Here is a 21,136-nt window from a genome sequence, read left to right as displayed (position 1 = left end):
CCGCTGTCGGCTTAGTATAATTTTTGGCTTCAATCCTTCCTTCTCTGTGGTACAACAACAGATCAAGAGAAGCGTTTTGGATATATACATTAGATACTTTAGCACCTGGGGGCCTTAACGAGGAAGTAGAGACCAACTCCCTGATATGAGGCTCCTGACCCATTGGGGTTTGACCAGCCATGTGGAAGAATAGGGTCACGCTAACGGAGAGTGGGAGAGAGATGATCCTCTGTTACATGTGCTATGATATATTTAGTTTCTCTTGAATTGGACACCACCTATCACTCCTTTTTTAATATCAGAATTTTTTAATATTACCATCTTATTTATTTTTATTTCAACTTCCATTTATAATTCACAACCCATATGTTTTACCATTTTACTATCATGCCTTTATATATATATGTGTATATGTGCATATATACATATATGTATGTGTATTTTTTTAGGCGGTATATGATAGTTTTTATACAAGTCTAGTTGGTATTTTTAAACTTGATAGTGAATGAAGGTTGCGACACTGTTTGCATGTGCACACAGTTCCCCTTCTTCACATCTAAAAGTAGGTTGCGAGAGTGTATGCTATAGTTTACTACTCCCCTTCTTTTTATCTAAATTGTCACTAGCTCCATCCATTCAAAGTTATTCCATCAGGTTTCATTCAGTTTGTTTGTTTATTTTATTTTTTTCATTTTTATTAATTAGTATTTTTTAATTTAATTTTTTAATTTTCATTTAATTATTATTATTTCATAATTATATATTTTTTTTTTTTTTTTATTTATTTATTTTATTTTATTATATATAATTTTTTTATTCAATTTTTATTTTTATATTTATTATTTATCATTATTATTATTATTTGTTGCTGCCATTAGGATCGGTTCCAGATACAATATTTCCTACTATTAGGTTTTTATTCATCATGTCTATTTCCTTCTTTTAGTAAATTCTATAGTTTGTATTATATGACCACTTTTATCTATTGATGTATACCCTGTGTGCATATATTCTACCATATCCGCTTAGCTCTTAGGTTAGAACTGCCGTCCAGGTGTCCTCAGTGTGGGTATTTGCCGCACAGGACTCCTCTTAGGACCCTGCGGCAGTCGAGCATTCCTCCCCTATATAATGCCCTTCTCCAAGATGGCGGGTCCATAGGCCTGAGGAAGGAGCGCATGCTCCGACAACGCGTCGCCTACGTCATCACGCCCACGCTCTACGCCCAACCCGGAAGTCCGCCGCCGGAGGCGTTGCAGGTGTCCTCGGGGTCCGGACACTGCTCACTCCCGCAGTTGGACGGATCTATTTGGAGCACATCAGCCCCTCCTTGCCCAGGCACTGGATTAATGGATTTTTCTACATACGTTTACCATGCTTTTTAAACGTTTTATCTTGTGAGTACCCAGCATTATTATATGTCAAATAAAGTATTGGTTTTACTGCACTTAGAGTGGCGCTGTTCTTATCTTCCACTACCCTGACCTTATGACTTCGCAAACCCATTTGTCCGGGATTCTGGAAAGCCATGGATCCGGGAACCGGCGAAGACGTCCCCCCACCCCAGTTATGGGTGGGGGCGCACCTTCAGGCTTTGGATGGTTTATCTTCAATTCTGGAGGGGGCGGGCTTTTGCTTGCCCGACCAACGACCCCTGACGCCTCCTGCAGGAGCTTTGGAGGACTTAGTTTTTTCACCCGCGGGACGAAAAAACCTCTTGTGAGCAGAAAAAGAAGGCCCTCGTCTTTGACGAGTTCCTCTACCTTTAAAATTTTGCGGTAAAAAGGTGCTCTTTCCACCCGTGAGATCTTTAATGATCTCATCTAAGTTGGCTCCAAATAGACGCTCTCCTGAAAAGGGGATATTAGCCAATGCTTTTTTGGAACCTTGGTCGGCTAACCAACCTTTTAGCCACAGTGTACGCCTGAGAACCACTGCTGAGACTGATGCTCGCGCCAATAATGGAGTGGCGTCTAACGCCGCATCACACACAAACTGTAACCCCCAACAAATCTGATACCGCCTGAGGGACCTCTTCTAAGTCCCGGCGTAACCACTTGGTCCATTCAGTTACAGCCTGCGAAACCAGACCAATAGCTATTATAGGTCTGAAAGCTGATCCAATCAAGGAAAACATGGTGCCAGACATAGCTTCTATCTTGCGATCCACTGGATCTTTAAAAGACGGAACGTCTTCTAAAGGAATAACCGTGGCTTTATTCAGTCTAGCAATTGGTGAATCCACCACAGGTGGTTCTGTCCATTTCTTAATAAGGGTTTCCTCAAACGGATAACGCCTGTCAATGCGTTTAGAAATAGTAAAAGTGCGTTTTGGCAGACGCCATTCTTCTTCGATTGGATTGCCAAAACATTTGGGCAATGGAAAAACCTTCGCCACTTTGATGCGTTTTTTAGTCCCAAAAGGGATTTCAGTTTCAGCTATTTCCGATGGAATACCCTGTAACCTTAAGGTCTCTTGAACAGATACAATGAGTGCGTTTACCAACGCTTCCTCTCGGGCTATGGCGGATGCCGAAACATCCTCCTCACTGTCTGAAGAGACAGGACCCGAGACACCAATCCCAGATGAAGTACCTGCAACTGCAGAAATGGGCTCAGAATCTGAATCCGAGGTTTCAGATAATATGGGGTTAGGCGGGGGTCGCTTTCTTGCGCCCTGTCCCTGACAAGCCACTTCCACCCGGGACACAAAAGTTTCCATAATAGCTGACAATGATTCAATTGTCAATGGGGTGCTGGAGGATCCCGCAGACCCCTCGAGGGGATCCGGAGGAGATACATGAGTGGCAGGGCCCATGTTAATACAGGACACCTTTGCCAGCAAAACAAAAAAAACTTTTTCTTTTTTTTTTTGTGTGTCTCCCCCTAGCGCAATAGCGCCCCTCAGAGTACCTGCTTCTCGATCCCACAGAGAGAGAGAGGGACCCCCAAGGCTCACCAACCGATGCAGTGCAGTTTCCAACCAACTGCAGTCAGCGTCTGTTTTACACAGACTGGAAGGAGCTGTTTGCTTTTTCCCAGGTAGAAGGCGTGGCTCCGCCCCCTGTGTACGCCTTCCGGCGTTCCCAGCTGTCCACGAGGTAGCTGGGCTCACAAAACATGGCCGCCCCCATAGAAGAGACATAAGACTCCAAAAACATGGCGGCCGACGTGACCTGAGGACATACATGCATTCGGTCTACGGCAAAATGGCGGCGGACCGCCGAAATCATTTTCCCAGCACATCCACCTGCATCTCTGCTAAGAGGCGATATATGGATCTACAGAAGATACACTACACATAAGGTAGGATTATACCTCCTATGTCTGCTGTAATGTTACAGTCTGCTGGGTAGAGTGTTAGCTCTTAAACCAAGTCCACTTCCCACAAACACATGCTGTATTACAAGGGGGACTTGTAAGTATCAGATATATACTGACCATGTATGGAGGGGCCCATAATACATACTGCCTCATAACGAGGAAAAAAGGGAACGTTTACTCACCATACCGAACCGACAGGCACCCTCTCTTCACAATACCCTCTCCACCGGGGTGGGGGTTTGTGGACCACTCCGGACGCCTCGACTCTCTGGTACCTGGCGTCCAAGCGAGGCTTTTAACTCGCAAGGTCAGTCCCTCCACTGGGACTCCGTCGCGGCCGACCCAGCGCGGAGCTCTGGTCTGCACGCGCTCGTAGGCAGAAACCGGGGTGACCACTGGATCTCAACATCCAGCCCGTCGCCCGGCCCCGCATACTTACTTGAATATGTCGCGGCCGACCAAGCGCAATGCCATGGTCTGCGCGCGCTCGTAGGCCGGCTGGGGTGACCACAAGTGTCGCCCAGTCCGGCATTTTTGCTTGAAGATCTCACAGGAAAAAAACACTGGAGAAAACTACCTAAAAAATGTCTTTTTCTTAAAGAAAAAAAGTCTTGCCAGGACCAAAAGATCCCAGCAAGGAACTTAGGTCCTTACTCCTGACTAGACAGAAAAAAAACTGATTCCCTGTAGCAGAGAGAGGGAGGATATACCCTCAGGGACTGCCCCTAAGGTGGAGCCAGAACGTTTTGTCTTTCTGCCTAGTCCTACTCCTGCGGAGACAACATAACCCAGCTCTTGAGAATCAAGAAGACTACGTCTGTCAATGAGCGATAGAGAAAAGAGACTGTCCTCAGTCCCTTTCTCTGTCTCAAAAGTGAGACATCAGGGGCATGTTTAGACCTCTGATATTTAATTAAAGCCCCTCAATGAGTTCCTAAAAAAATTGTTAAAAAAAAAAAAAAAAAAAAACAACTGTACAAAAGTATTGTAAAAAAAAAATTGTAAAAAATAAAAAATAAAATGGTAAGTAATAATAAAACAAACCATCCACTGCTTTACTTACACCAACCTCAGCCCTACTGATATCGTCCACTGCTCTAGTGACAGTGATTGCTATATATATATATATATATATATATATATATACACACTATATATACGCATGTTTGTACAAGCTTTGGGGTGCACACCCTAATGCAATAGGCTGCGCACACCTATGTGTTGTTTCCCATGTTTGAAGGACAGGTCCATTTTCTAACTTACCATTTCTTCTTAAAGGGTAACTGCACCTTCTAATACAAAAAAGGGGGGAAAAAACGTGGAAAACACACCAGCTAGAGCTACCTCCTGAGCGGTGTCATGTTTTCCATGGTTTCATTTTTGTATTATCAGTACATTTGTGGTGACACCCACCTAAATGGTAGGGATGGGCACCTCTAATAATTAGTGGGTTCCCCTGACCATTCTTTAACGTTTTTTGTTAACTGCACCTTCTACCTAACTTTTCAGTATTGCCTTTTTCCACCCTCCTAATCACAACAGACATACCCCACATGCAGACTATACAGGTTGGTTGCCATTTTTTATGGACTACCTGGCAGGTTTAGGTAGTCTATATACCCTCTAGTCCCACGACTTGTTAAGAGGCCCCACATGCAACCATCACCTCCATAAGACATGATGCCCAAGCTGCTCTTGGTATGGTTATACTCTATCTACGGTGGTACAAGTAGTAGGGCCCAAACGGAACATGGCATTATCTTGCCATTCTAAGCAGGGAGGGATGGGGCAGGGGCAGGGGGACAATTCCTCACCCCCCCCAGGACAGTAAAAATATTATACACTATATTACCAAAAGTATTGGGATGCCTGCTTTTACACGCACATGAACTTTAATGCCATCCCAGTCTTAGTCTGTAGGGTTCACAATTGAGTTGGCCCACCCTATGTAGCTAGAACAGCTTCAACTCTTCTGGGAAGGCTGTCCACATTCTATGGGAATGTATGACCATTCTTCCAGAAGTGCATTTCTGAGGTCCGGCACTGATATCGGAGAGCAGGCCTGGCTTGCAGTCTCCGCTCTAATTTATTCCAACAGTGTTCTATCAGGTTGAGGTCAGGACTCTGTGCAGGCCAGTCAAGTTCCTCCACCCCAAACTTGCTTATCCATGTCTTCATGGACTTTGCTTTGTGCACTGGTGCGCAGTCATGTTGGAGCAGAAAGGGGCCATCCCCAAACTGTTCCCACAAAGTTGGGCGCGTTACATTGTCCAAAATGTCTTGGTATGCTGACGCCTTAAGAGTTCCCTTCACTGGAACTAGGGGGCCAAGCCCAACACCTGAAAAACAACCCCACACCATAATCCCCCCCTCCACCAAATGATTTGGACCAGTGCACAAAGCAAGGTCCATAAAGACGTGGAGGAGAAAGTCCTGACCTCAACCCAATAGAACACCCTTGGGATGAACTGGAGCACAGACTGCGAGCCAGACCTTCTCGCCCACATCAGTGCCCAACCTCACTTCTGTAAGAATGGCCAAACATTCCCATAGACACACTCCTAAACCTTGAGGACAGCCTTCCCAGAAGAGTTAAAGCTATTATAGCTGTAAACGGTGGGCCAGCTCAATATTGAACCCTAAAGACTAAGACTAGGATGTCATAAAGTTCATGTGCATGTAAAGGTCCAATACTTTTTGATAATATAGTGTGTGTAGGGAGATACTTTCCTTTTCAAATCTTAGTCAGAGCAGGACCGCAGTGAGAAACTTGTCTGTAGACCTCAGAGACAGGATTGTATCGAGGCACAGATCTGGGGAAGGGTACAGAAAAATTCTGCAGCATTGAAGGTCCCGATAAGCACAGTGACCTCCATCATCCGTAAATGGAAGAAGTTTGGAATCACCAGGACTCTTCCTAAAGCGGGCTGCCCGGCCAAACTGAGCGATTGGGGGAGAAGGTCCTTGGTCAGGGAGGTGACCAAGAACCTAATGGTCATTCTGACAGAGCTCCAGTGTTTCTTGGTGGAGAGAGGAGAACAACCATCTCTGCAGCACTTCACGAATCAGGCCTGTATGGTAGAGTGGCCAGACGGAAGTCACTCCTCAGTAAAAGGCACATGAAAGCCCACCTGGAGTTTGCCAAAAGGCATCTGAAGGACTCTCAGACCATGAGAAACAAAATTCTCTGGTCTGATGAAAAACAGATTGAACTCTTCGGCCTGAATGGCAAGCTTCATTTCTGGAGGAAACCAGGCACCGCTCATCACCTGGCCAATACCATCCCCACAGTGAAGCATGGTGGTGGCAGGATCATGCTGTGGGGATGTTTTACAGCAGAAGGAACTGGGAGTATAGTCAGGATCGAGGGAAAGATATTTGCAGCAGTGTACAGAGACATCCTTGATGAAAACCTGCTCTGGACCTCAGATTGGGACGAAGTTTCATCTTCCAATAGGACAACAATTCTAAGCACACAGCCAAGATAACAAAAGAGTGGCTATGGTACAACTCTGTGTATGTCCTTAAGTGGCCCAGTCAGAGCCCAGACTTGAACCCGATTGAAAATGGCTGTGCATTGACGCTCCCCATCCAACCTGATGGAGCTTGAGAGGTCCTGCAAGGAAAGATGGCAGAAACTGCCCAAAAATAGATGTGCCAAGCTTATAGCATCATACTCAAAAAGACTTGAGGCTGTAATTGGTGCCAAAGGTGCTTCAACAAAGTATTGAGCAAAGGCTGTGAATACTTATGTACATGAGATTTTTTTAATTTTTATTTTTTTAATAAATTTGCAAAGATTTAAAACAAACTTTTTTCACTTTGTCATTATATAGGGTATTGTTTGTAGAATTTTGAGGAAAAGAATTTAATCCATTTTGAATAAGGCTATATCATAACAAAATGTGGAAAAAGTGAAACACTGTAATAAAGGTTTGCTTTTGGGTTTAATACTGCTTGAATTCTTGCCTATGTTCTAGTTTTAGCTGGTGCCATAACTGCTGTCCTAGGTTTCCTGTTTCAGGGTGCTTCCTTTCTTGTGCAGCATCTTTTGAAATCACCATTGCAGGGACTAGAGTTGTGTCTCCCTACACTGTGTGCATCAATAAAACAGTTTGTAGCCTAAAATGGCAAGGCACGCCCCTGCTCCTCCCTCCTCCAAACTAACAGACTGACTTAAAGTGATTGCAAAGTCTCATCTCTTTTCTAATAAAGTAACAAACATGGTATACTTACCTGCCCTGTGTAATGGTTTTGGACAGGGCAACCCAGATCCTCCTCTTCTCGGGTCCCTGACTGGAGCTCCTGCCCCTCCCTCCTGTTGAGTGCCTGAGATGAGCTGCAGCTCTGTGTATCCAATCATACACGGAGCTGCTGTTTGGCCCTGCCCCCTCTCTCTCCTGATTGGCTAACTGAGTGATTGACAGCAGCCAGAGCCAATGGCACCGATGCTATATCTAAGCTAATCAGGAGAGAGAGAGTCACAGACGGCTAAGGCACTTGTGGACATCGCTGGATAGAGAGGGGGCTCAGGTAAGTGTTAGAGGGGCTGAGGGAGGCTGCTGCACACAGAACGCTTTTTATCTTAATGCATAGGATGCAAAAAACCCTTCTGACTTTACATAAGGGGTCCATATAGTGAACTTGGTGTTGAGTTATTGACTTTAAGGTCAACACAGAGGACAAGGGGGCACTCTTTACGTCTAGAGGAAAACAGATTTAGTCTCCAAATACGGAAATGTTTCTTCACCGTAAGAGCTTTGAAAATGTGGAATAGACTCCCTCCAGAGGTGGTTCTGGTCAGCTCACTAGATTGCTTTAAAAAAGGCCTGGATTCTTTCCTAGGTGTACATAATATAAATGGGTACTAATATTTATAGTTAAAGTTGATCCAGAGAATATCTGATTGCCCCTCGGGGGGATCAGGAAGGAATTTTTTTTCCCCTGCTGTAGAAATTGGATCATGCTTTGCTGGGTTTTTTTCGCCTTCCTCTGGATCAACTGTGGGTATCGGATTGTGTATATGGGATTGTATGGTTGGATTTTCTGTACTGTTTTTTTTTGTTTTTTATTGGTTGAGCCAGATGGACTTGTGTCTTTTTTCAACCTGACTATGTAACTATGTAACTTTACAAGCCCTTTAACTAGAAAGAAAGAGAAAACCAGGGTGTAATTAACTAATTGAAGCTATTACTTAGCCTAACATTATCATTGAATATTTCACGAATATCACTGAATCTATTTCATGCAGTCACAATATTTGATAGGATATTTTTAGTTTTTATATCAATTTGAAAAATGTGACAATATAGTTTATAGAGTATGTGCAGTCTATTATACCAATCATAGCAATGGCTGCATTGCATTAGTTGGCAAACAGATGAAGAATCATAAACAAAACTCCTGACTTCACAATCCCTTTAAAGCTGCATTGTCCACTGTTAACTCTTTCCTATGAAGACCAGAAGTTCAGGGAAGCAGCACCGAAAAACCCAGAGTCAGCGGCATTGAAAGTTGTGAACTGCAAGTGCTGGGGTAAGAATTACAAGAAATATTTTACAGGGAAATCTATATTTTTTTTTTTGTATGCTAAATGTGTTAGGATAAAACATGCTGAGGGTTTAAATCCGCCTTAACCTCATTACAACCAAAGTAATATCTGCATTTTTAGCACTGCTTAAGTTTAGTCGCTATAACTTTTATTAAACATAAAATACACATGTGCGGTCTTTACCTGCTTTACTTCTTTTTTAACTTTACTTTGCTGAATCTGACTCATTTTAGAAGATCTGTCCGCTTCTTCAGTGAGTGAGCGCAGCTTCTGCTCTTTATCTCCAATGTCCACTAGTAGTTTATCCATGCTGGCAGATATAACACCATCAAGCTGCTGTCTGCTTCTTGCCTCTTGAGAGTGTCTATGCTCAGACTCATCTAGTAGTTGTTTCTGTAAAGAGATAATGTTTACACATGAGGCCGGTGTAACAGGTAGGGTTTTTTTCACGGAACACCGGATGTCACTTTTTGCATTTTCGGACTCATGTAGCCCTATATATATATATATATATATATTTGCAAACTACATTTTTAGCATCTTTCTTTTATTGCATATAGCATTGCAGTGAATACACATTGGGGTTTAATTACTAAAAGCAAATCCACTCTGCCCTACAAGTGCACTTTGAAGTGCAGTTGCTGTAGATCCGAGGGGGGCATGCAAAGAAAATAAAAAGCAGCATTTTTGAATGCACATGGTTGGATGATAGAAATCAGATCTTCCCCTAAGATCTACATGACTGCACTTGCAGTGCACTTGGAAATGCACAGTGGATTTTCCTTTAGTAAATCAGCCCCTATGTCAATAACTGCTCAGCAGTACTTTATGTGTGTAAAGATACATTGGAAGGCATCATGTGATTCCTCATGAGCTGCCACTTGGAATGTGATTTTTCAGAAACTCTCACATTAGGTTTCTTTTTCTAGCTAGAAAGAGAATTTGGTGAGAAGGGCGGTTTTAAATGCCAAAGCAAAATGTAAAAAAAAAAAAAAAAAGAAAAAAAAAAAAAACATATTTAGTACATCTCTGCAATACATGATCATTTACCATGTTTTGTCTCTTTAAAATGGAACTAAAGTTTAAAAAAAATTCAAACAGGCAAGCTCTTTTTTTCATTTTTATTGCAGAAGAGACCTTAAAGAGGAAGTAAATGCACATAAAAAAAAAACGAGAAAAAAAAAACCTGTAAAGACAAAGGCATAATGAGCTAGTATGCATCACATACTAGCTCATTATGAAATACTTACCTAAAAACAAAGCCCCCGCAGTGTCGCCCGCTCAGCATCCTTGTTCGCGTCCTCCGGCCATCTGATTGGCCGGAGGCGCGATTACATCACTCCCGCGTATGCGCGCGGGAGCCACCGTTCACGGCATAGGGTTCTGAAGGAACGGCACGGGTGGCCGTTCCTTCAGAGCAGATGCGCCGATGACGTCATCGCCTGCATGCTTTGTAAATATCTCCTAAATGGTGCAAGTTTAGGAGATATTTGTAGCACCTATAGGTAAGCCTTAATATAGGCTTACCTATAGCTAAATGTAAAAAAAGTGGGTTTACAACCTCTTTAAGAGCGCTTTTCAGGGACTTTTGAGGCGTTAGCAGTGCGCTTTTTTTAAGGATACATGACTCAAAAACTGCTTCAAGAACTATTTTGAGGCACTTTTGAAACGCTTATGAGGCACTTTCCATGCAATTCAATTGAGAGGGGCATTTTTTAGCGCTCCAAACATGCTCCAAAGATGCTGCATGCCAAATTTTTCCACCCCCCCCCCCCCCCCCCCCCCGCCAGCGCATCGCCCCAGTGTGAAAGCATTCATTGATTTTAATGGGAATAGGTTTTTTTCAGAGCTTTTTAGGCACTTTTTTTATAGCCCCAAAGTGATTGACAAGCGCTTCAGTGTGAAAGGGCTCTTAAAACCGTTTCACACTAAGGCGCTTCTTAACTGTCAGTAAAACATTGAGTGCTTTCCAGATGCTTTTCAGGCTCTTTTGAAGAGCTTTTTGGGTGCTTCCAATTAATTTCAATTGAGAGGGGCGTTTTTAAGGAGCTTTTTTAGTGCTCGAAACATGCTCCCAATTTGAAAGCATTCATTGATTTTAATGGGAATAGGTTTTCCTGAGCTTTTCAGGCACTTTTTTTTTAGCGCCAAAGCGCTTGAAAAGCACCTCAGTGTGGAAGGGATCTTACTTCTGCTTTAAACACAGTACAGGATAATAACTGTTTATGTGCCAGAAATCTAGTGTGCATCTACCTTCCTCCTTCAGCTGAAAACACAATGGAGTTTATTTACTAAAGGCAAATCCACTGTGCGCTACATGTGCATTAGGAAGTGCAGTCGCTATAGATCTAAGGGGAACATGCAAGGAAAATAAAAAACAGCTTTTGTGCTTGCACATGATTGGATGATAGAAATCAGCAGAGCTTCTATCATTTCAGATCTTCCCATCAGATCTACAGCGACTGCATTTTTAAGTGCACTTGCAGTACATAGAGGATTTGCATTTAGTAAATCAACCCCATGGTGTCAGCCCTGCCTACTTAAAGTATAACTCCACTTTGGTGGGAAAAAAAACAAAAAAAATAATAATAATATAGCATATAGAATTGCGACACAAGTCATATTGTAATTGAATGTTATTATAAATGACTGTTCTTTTTCAATCTGCAGCTCTGTAATTTTCTGTAAAACGCAATGCAACATGGCTACCTGGAGGCGTTCTGTATTCAGATGGTGTACAGAACGCCCCCCAGAAATATAATTTCCTGCTTGTTTGATTGGCTTACTGGTTTTCCCAGAAAAACTGCTTTAAGATACAAATCAGATTGTGTGCATCTCTGCATCAAACATGTCCTTTTTGCTAAGAAACTCCCAAAGGGAAATCACATCTAAAGGGATGCAGACCTGCAGCCTATCTCATTATAGCCATGCAGGTGCAGCAGGTGATTGATAGTTATAAAATCGATCCTATACAGACTCACTCTGCACATGGACACAGACAAACAAATCTATTTCTTCAGAATAACAAAAGATAGGAATCTGCAACAAAGTTTGGAAAAATCCTTGTAATGTACAGAGATCACCCAGAGGGAAAGTTTTTTTTCTCATCAAAAGTGGAGTTACTCTTAATTTCTGATAGAATACATCCTCATCTATCCCTGTTCTCCTCATCTCTATAACCCTTTTCCCTTATTTCTTGCAGAATTAACAGGTATTTTCTTTTTTGCATTTATCAAACAGATATAAAAAAAACACTTTCAATACTATATTCAGCAGACCAAAAGGAAGCTTATAAAAGAATAATTGTTAGGGGTCACATACACTTTATTCATATCTCCTGGCAAATTTAAAAGAAAGAAAAATAATATTTTTTGCTTTAACTTGCTTAAGTATCCATGCTTGAGCTTTTTATTCTGTTTGCCAACAGTATCATGTAGTGGCTTACTCTAAAAGCAATTTGTGCTCTTTTGCATTGTAGAATTTTGCTCATCTAACTCATTTTCATGCACTGAGCGTTGGACTAGGAGATGTTTAGACAGCATAGACAAGGGCGGATCACAGGAGAATTTCAGCAATGTGATATTGTTGTCATAGCTCAGTAAGCCCAATGGGTCACACAGGAAACTGCAACAGCTAACTACACTGACTAAAGGGCTTTACAGTTATTTTTAATGGGCAGTTCACATCAATGTATTTCAGCTGTTTTAGCTATTTGGTTGTAGTCTCCAACTTACACAAAGAAATAGAAATATCAGTCATGAAACAAAAATGCAGCTATGGGTACAATTATAACCTTCCTTCCAAGTTCCAGCGCTGTACTCTGTAGACCTACCATTCTGTGATCCAGCTTGGCGCCAGTCCTTTTCCGAAATGAATGACACCCAACTTCACTAAATCCACTTCCTGTAAACCCAGAGCATTAAAGACCCAACCTCTGAGGACATCTCTTAAAGGAATTGTAAAGGCAAAAGTTTTTTTTTTATCTTAATGCATTCTATGCATTAGGATAAAAAAAAAACTTCTGTGTGCAGCAGCCCCCCCCCAAATACTTACCTGAGCCCCATCTCTATCCAGCAATGTTACAGGAGTGTTTCAGCTGCTTGGGACTCCCCTCCTCATTAGCTAGGACAGCAGCGTGGCACAATTGGCTCCCACTGCTATCAATCAAAGTCCTTCTGCCAATCAGGAGAGGGGGGGGGCAGGTTATGGCTCCATGTCTGAATGGACACAGGAAGCTGTAACTTGGGTCGGGTACCCCCATAGCAAGCTGCCTGCTGTGGGGGTACTCAACAGGAGGGAGGAGCCAGGAGAGCCGAAGAGGGACCTGAGAAGAGGAGGATCCGGGTCACTCTGTGCAAAACCAACTGCACAGAGTATAACAAATTTGTTATTTAAAAAAAAAAAAAGAAAAGACACATGGGCCGAATGCTGGACAACATCGGCCGGTTTAATAAAAACCAGTGTGAGGAAGCAGGTCTGAACGAGCATGCTGAAAAATCAGCAGCCGTCCAGCTCCCGATTAGCGCTCTCAGCCAATGTGCAGAGAGCGCTGACCGAAGTGTTCTGGTGGGGCAGTCCCTCTGTCAGAACACAACAGCTCAGCAGGGGAGACCGCTGCACTAACATCAGATTGTTAGTGCAGCTGCTCCGCCCCTTTGCTGTCCGTTTTTTTTTGTTTAACCCGTTGGGTTGAACAAAGAAAAAACTGATAGTGTGTACTAGGCTTTAGGCTGCCCTAGACTCACAGCCTAAAGCTACAGGGAGCGACACTGAAGCATTACGTGGCACTGCTCTCTTCAGTATTCAGGATCCACCCACTATGGAAGGAAAAAGAGGATAAAGAGGACGTGATGTCATCCTGAAGACTTCTGGAAAAAGGGAAAAAGTAAAAAAAAAAAAAAAAAAGTTACCTTTCATGAGGTGTGTGCCACCTTAAGGATAGTTGGAATTTCTGTAACATTCACACTTCATTCTTGCTATACTTCCAGCTAGAGTACATACACGCAAGCCGCTGTCTTGTTGGCGTGCCCCTCTAACCCCTTTGTCAATTTACAGGCTGCTTTTTATTCTGTAACTGTTTCATACACACAAACAACTCTGTGGTTTCTATGTATGAGAGCAGCAACTCTCATAATCGCAGCGCCGCCAAAAGTATATTGAGAGCTATACTAGGCGTCCAGAATAAAAGTATAAATAATTATTTAGAGAAAGAAAGCACAGCGATACCTCCCTAAGTGGCATAGATGTGGCATGTATGTACGAGGACATGTATGAGAACAGTGATACCTTCTTAACCACTTCTGGACCGGAAGGATTTGCGCCCTTAATAACCAGGTCATTTTTTGCGATTCTGCACTACATTAATTTAAGGGACAATTGCTTGGTCGTGTGATGCTGTACCTAAATAAAATTGATGTCCTTTTTTTCCCACAAATAGAGCTTTCTTTTGGTGGTATTTGATCACCTGTGTAATTGTTATTTTTTTGCGCTATAAACAAAAAAAGAGCAACAATTCTGAAAAAAATGTAAAAATCTAATTTTTTTATCCTTTTAGGCCAATTTGTTTTCTGCTACATATTTTTGGTAAAAAAAAAATCGCAATAAGCGGAAAAGATTTATGTAATTTTTATTGTTTTTTTTTTTTCTAGTAATGGCGGTGATCTGCGATTTTTTGCGGGACTTCGACATTGCGGAGGACAGATCGGACCCCTAACTGACATTTTTGACACTTTTGGGGGGACCAGTGACATTACTACAGTAATCAGTGCTACAAATATGCGCTGTTACTGTAATAATGACATTGGCAGGGAAGGGGTTAACACAGTGGGTGATCAAGGGGTTAAATGTAAGTCTGGGGGAGTGATTCTAACTGTGTGGGGGTTGGGCTTTTGAAATGATCACAGAAAACTGTGATCCTATATAGAAGGATCACAGGCGCTCTGTGATCTTTTCAGAGAGAAGAACGGTCAGCTGTGTTTACAACAGCTGCCAGTCCTTCTCCCACAGCGGGGAGCAATCGCAGGTGCCCGGCAGCAATAGGAGCCGGCGGCCCCGTGCATCGGAGTCCCCGCTGCCGAGTGTGGGCGGGAGTGCGCCCTAGCTGCAGACGCGCGACCGATGTATACCTACGTTGGTTCGCGCAGGAGGGGCTGCCTGCCGCAGTTAAACAGCGGCGGGTGGTTGTTAACAGATTAAAGTGGAACTAAACCCATCGATTTAATCCAAAATCATAACATTTAAGGCATGCTGTAAATGGTAACTGTCAGAGTTGGTTATGCTCTCAACCGAGCTATCAAGCCATCAAATGGCTGGTGTCATAATTAATCACATGTGCAGCAACATGGCAACTACATGGCAGAAGCTAAGATTGCAGCTATCTTGGCTCTAAAGGATAGGAGGGTTTAGTTCTGCTTTACGTGGCATACAGATGGCAATTTGCCTGGAGCTTTGCTTTAAAGCTGAAATGTGGCCATCTGGAAAATGCATTATTAAATGTCGGCCCATTTACTGACGTTGTGTGGGTGCAGCGGCAAACAAGCAGTTAGTTGGGGCAAGAATGTGGATAAACATGATCTACCTATTCAGTAAGAGCCACTACATGGTAAATGGTGGATGTGAGATGGGGATATGATGGTGGCTGGACTGTTTTGTCTTGCAGGGACTCCTGCACACAGTGGCCACATATGTTCATTCCTCTATATGGACTCTCAATTGGTAGCGCTGCAAGTCATTTTAAATACAAAGCCTTGTAATTCACAGGTAATAAATATATTTTACACCATAAATGACCATCAGCAAAAGACAGTTTAATTTAGGGCGATTCCGGTTTAAGGTATTGTATAAAGAATACACGCCTTACAAGCCTTGTAATTAAACAGATGTACTTACCGACCACCCTATTGCACAGTTTTACTGCTACAGGGCGGCTGGTGTGCGCAGCATCACGCATTTATACCCGATTCCGGGTATGGGGTGTGAATGCGATTCCACACAGCGGGAGCCGATCAGCGGGTACCGCAGACTCCATGTCCGCTGTCACTTGCCAATCACCAGCCACAGAGACAGAACTGCAGTCTGCCTATGTAAACAAGGCAGATTGCCGTTCTGACAGGAGGGAAGGCATGGATAATGTGTCTCTGCAAAGCAGGGATCAGGATCCATGTCTTCCCCTAGTAAAAGCACTTCCCTCAGTTTAAAAATACACTGGTCAGGCATGCAGTTAACCCGTTGATCGCCCCTGATGTTAACCCCTTCCCAGCCAGTGTCATTAGTACCGTGACAGTGCATATTTTTAGCACTGATCACTGTATTAGTGTCACTGGTTCCCAAAAAGTGTCAGTTAGTGTCCAAATGCCCGCTGCAATATCACTTTCCCGCTATAAGTCGCTGATCTCCGCCATTACTAGTAAAGAAAATAAATACAAATATCCCATAGGTTGTGAAATTTTGTTCAAACCAATTAATATACGCTTATTGAGGTTTTATTTACCAAAAATATGTAGCAGAATACACATTGGCCTAAATTGATGAAGAAATCAGATTTTTTTACAGTTTTTATTGCATGTTCTTAACCACTTGCCGACTGCCTAACGCCGATCTACGTCGGCAGTCAGCCCCTCACAGGCAAAGTGACGTAGGGCTACGTCACTAGCTTGTGAGGGTCTAGGGAGCGAGCGCGCGCCCCCGGAGGCACGCTCCCGCGTGGTCACAGACCCCCCCGCGCGTGTGACCGGCGGACCCGATGTCCGCCGGTCACTCTGCGATCGGCGGGGGAGAGGGAGAAAGTCAGGCAGCTTGTGTAAACAAGCCACCTGTCATTCTCCCCTGTGTATGAAGGATGATCATACGGTTCTACTATGTAGAACCGTTGATCACTCTTCATACATCTGAAGCCACAGCCAATCACAGTAGAAAGCACGCCCCTAGGGACACACATAGCCCCTCCCTTTCAAAAAAAGTTAACCCTTCACTGCCAGTGTATTTTTACAGTAACAGTGCATATGTATAGCACTGATTACTGTAGAAATGTCACTGGTAACCCCAAAAGTGTCAAAAATGTCAGTCAAGGGTCCGATCTGTCCGCCGCAATGTCGCACTACCGCAAAAAAAAATCACAGATCGCCGCCATTACGCGTTAAAAAAAAAAACAACAAAAATGACAAAAATCTTTCCCTTTGTTAGTAAACGCGATAACTTTTGCGCCAACCAATCAAAATATGCTTTTTGCGATTTTTTTTACCAAACATAGGTAGCATAAAACAAATTGGCCGAAAATGTTAAAAAATTTTGATTTTTACATTTTTTTGGGGGGGGAATTTCATATAAAAAAATGTGAAAAATATTGCTATTTTTGCAAAATTTACGCTCTTTTTTTGTTTATAGCGCGTGATCAAAAAATCGCACAGGTGATCAAATACCACCAAAAGAAAGCTCTGTTTGTGGGAAAAAAAGGACGCCAAATTCGTTTAGATACAGTGTCGCACGACCGCGCAATTGTCCGTTAAAGTCACACAGTGCCGAATAGCAAAATACCCCCTTGTCAGGAAGGGGGTAAAATCTTCCGGGGCTTAAGTGGTTAAATTTCTTTTGTTTATAGTCAAAAATAAAAAAGAGGTGATCAAATACCACAAAAAGAAAAGCTCTATTGGTGGGGAAAAATGACATCAGTTTTATTTGGGTACAGCATCACACAACCACGCAATTTTCAGTTAAAGTAATGCAGTGCCGTATCGCAAAAAATGGCCTGGTAAGGAAGGGGGGTAAATCTTCCAGAAGTTAGGTGGTTAATCAAACCTGTAGAGGAAATTCTCTAGAATTAAAATACAACACCATTTTCTGTCCTACTTACAGAATATTAGCAGCAGGAAAAGCTAATAATGTGAATAGTGTACCTGTCTGACCAGCTGTTGTTTTACTTTACTGGCATCAGCTTGTGTCCTTGACAAGGCTGTCCTTGCAACCATGAGCTCTTGACGTAGCAAGGCCACCTCTTGCTCTACTCTCAGCTTTAACTTCAAGCATTCCTTTTTGTCCTGAACAGCTTCCTGTAACCGTAGAAAAGATCATACAGATAAAGGTAATTATTATATAAAGTTCTTCACTCTGGTCACACAAGATCATAGAGGGTAGAAGCCTAACATCTAAGGGAAAAGTTTTAGATAAATACCTAATACAATTTTAAACAAGTAGAAAAAGTTATGACAAAATGCATAAATTAGGTTATGGATAGAATAACACAATTAGAAACCAATCAATAAAATATCTGTTAAGGACCAGGCCTATTTCCGACACATGTTGTTTACAAGTTAAAATCTGTATTTTTTGCTAGAAAACTACTTGGAACCCTCAAATATTATATAAATATTTTTTTTGCAAAGACTCTGGAGAATAAAATGGCGATCGTTGTAATATTTTTTGTCATGCGGTATTTGCGCAGCGGCCTTTCAAACGCAATCTTTTTGGGAAAAAAAATTTCACTGAATTAAAAAGAAAAACTAAACAGTAAAGTTAGCCCACTTTGTTTGTATAATGTGAAAGATTATGTCACATTGAGTAAATAGATACCTAACATGTTACAGTTTAATACTATCAAATAATCTGCGAGTTTATATGGGTATAGTGAGGATATGCCGCTAGCACCAATCACTCCCCTTAAGGTGAGTGTGTAAACAATTAAAATAAATTTAAATACAGTGCTGCGCAAAATATATAATTTAAAACAGTGTATCTAGATCCACAGTGTGCAAAAACAAATATTAATATTCTTAAGTCATGTGATAAACTTCCCATATATGCAAAGAATAATCCTAGTGAGATTTGAAAATAGGATTCAATCAAATGAAATACACGTGTGCTAAAATAAAGAAAAAAAAATGAAAAAATTTGACATTTTTTCTTTATTTTAGCACACCAGTATTTCATTATGTTTCATTATGTTTTCATTATGTATGCGTTTTCTTTCTTGCGCGAGCTCACGGCGACGCTATAAAAAAGTTTTCCTATTTATTTTATTTTATTTTTTATTTTTAACAGTTTTTAAAAAAAAAAAAAAAAAAATCTGATCACTTTTATTGCTGTCACAAGGAATGTAAACATCCCTTGTGACAGTAATAGGCAGCGACAGGTACTCTTTATGGAGGGATCGGGTGGGCTTAAAGACCTTAGACCCCTCCAATGCACTTCAAAGTATTCAAAACGCCAAAATCTGCATTTTTGAATACTGACAGCGCCATTAGCAGCCCAGTAAACCTGAAGTGACATTGTGACGTTGCTTCCAGGTTATATGATCTGAGACCCGATCTAAGCTGAATCCGGCTTTGTTCGGGACTTTAACCAGCTGTCAGATGTGCCAGCTGGTTGCTCGGGTCTCCCGGTGGCAGAGCCGCAGAAGGCGGCGGGGGACGGGATGTCCCCTCCCGCCTGCTGGGATAATTGTTGAGCGGCTGCTGAGCTGCATCAGGTATTATCTCCTGGACGCCGACCGCCGCTCTAAAAAACAGTACTGGGTTGATGCCTGCAGTTGTGGGCATCATCCCAGTACAACCACTTCTTCAAGCCTATGTACAGGTACGTCGGTTTGCAGGAAGTGGTTAAAGGGAAAAAATAACAGTCTAGAGCAGAGGTCTCCAAACTTTCTAAAGAAAGGGCTAGACATTAGGGGGGCCAGAATGTGCCCAGTTGTAGTAAACAATGCTGGAGCTGGTGTTGTTGGGAGGAATAGTATCTAATTTTTGTTGTCAGTGGAAGGAATTTTACCCCTTCTTTGGTGTCAGTGGCAGGAATTATGCCCCATAGTTGGTGTCAGTGGCAGGAATTATGCCCCATTGTTGGTGTCAGTGGCAGGAATATTGCCTCAAGGGCCAGATAAAGACAAGCAAAGGGCCGCATTCAGCCACAGGGCCGCAGTTTTGAGACCACTGGTCTAGAGTTTTCCCAGCTGCACTTTGTCCTCTGCTCTTATTTGTTTCTAAACTGCTCTCAGGTGACAATAAACTTCCTTTGGACAGAAATGAGTAATATACTTCAGAAATGCAGTTGTCTGCTAAATAATCAGCTAAATAATGCAGTTTTTGCCCTGTTTTTGCATGTCATTAATAGCACTGGCCACATGGTTGATTGGTACACCATTGTTGTCAAGGTTGAGTGCTAGGTTTTATTTAGGTTATTCATTATTTTGGCCCTGGATGAAATTAAATCTTGACATGCTTTCATTTTTTTTAATTCCAGTCTGCTGTCCATCATACTAAAAACACAGCAAGCTTTCAGAAGAACTGAATATCCAACATTCAACTTACTACATACCTTTTCAGCTTTTCCTAACTCCTCCCGTAACTTTCCTTCTCTGGCTGTCATCTTCCATTTATTCAGAGCTTTGAGTTTGCAGATTAATGCTTGTAGCTGGCTGTTCTCATCTCGTAGTGAATGCAACCTATCATGCTAATTAATGCATAAACCAAATAGTAAATATATCAACTCCTGTACAGCACTGGTACACATATTTCTGAACAATCCTTAATGACATACACGTTACGTCTACAGGTGGGGAATAGGTACACTGTAAATACATGTTACATCAACTGCATGGTGAGAAAAGTTAATCTATTATCTGAATTCTTAGAGTATATGTTCTATTTTAAGTTGTTTCCATCTCTATTCTTAGAAGTCATGCATACTGACATACTCTACTTCAAAAATGTTACCAACTTTGTACTTCTGAAGGAACGCTGAAGTGTCTGGGCAACTAGAGAAGGTCCCTGAATTTAAAACGTTTCTCATTTTTTTCAAAGAAGAGCTTCCTTCAATATTCCATAAATGTACCAAAACTTGGGGTTAGCAACTTACCATTGATAATGTGTTTTTTAAAGAACTCTCATTTTTTAGTGAGCCATATTTTTTTCTCAATAGAATCATGTTGTCCACGCCTTCTTTTCGAACGTCACTGACAAGTTCAGTCACTTGTTTGTTCATATTAATATGATAGCCATCTATTTTAGACTGAAAAATGAAGCATGTTAGATTGTAATTGGAAGGCTGTATAGCATTGTCAGAGTTCATTGACCAAACTAGAAAGCACTAACCATTACTGCAGATGTTTAAAATATATCAGATGGTATTATGATACTCTTGCTACATGAGACCTTCTCCCATGCTCGCTTCCAGGACTCCTCCAGAGCATCTCTCAGCCTCTTGAATTCCCTACCCGAATTTGTCTATCTCCTACTCTGCCCACTTTAGGCCATCCCTGAAAACTTCTCTTTTCAA

At 42.1% G+C, this 21,136-nt stretch overlaps 1 protein-coding gene across 1 annotated transcript in view; it reads right to left on the bottom strand.

Moving 5' to 3' along the window:
• Positions 1-21,136, bottom strand: part of LOC309551714 (uncharacterized protein) — a gene marked incomplete at its 5' end in the record, with an annotated part of 213,716 nt that overhangs the window by 23,260 nt on the left and 169,320 nt on the right. Inside the window, 4 exons of the mRNA XM_082252399.1 lie at positions 9,059-9,268; positions 17,767-17,919; positions 20,177-20,311; positions 20,717-20,869. Of these exons, the coding sequence (XP_082108525.1) occupies positions 9,059-9,268; positions 17,767-17,919; positions 20,177-20,311; positions 20,717-20,869 (651 nt within the window). The remainder of the gene's footprint in view (positions 1-9,058; positions 9,269-17,766; positions 17,920-20,176; positions 20,312-20,716; positions 20,870-21,136) is intronic.

The sequence above is a fragment of the Pelophylax lessonae genome, assembly GCF_965119305.1.
Source record: "Pelophylax lessonae genome assembly, chromosome: 3".
In the NCBI taxonomy this organism is placed as follows: Eukaryota; Metazoa; Chordata; class Amphibia; order Anura; family Ranidae; genus Pelophylax; species Pelophylax lessonae.
The sequence above is the reverse complement of the archived record's forward strand: the minus strand, read 5'-3'. Positions and strand labels throughout refer to the sequence as shown.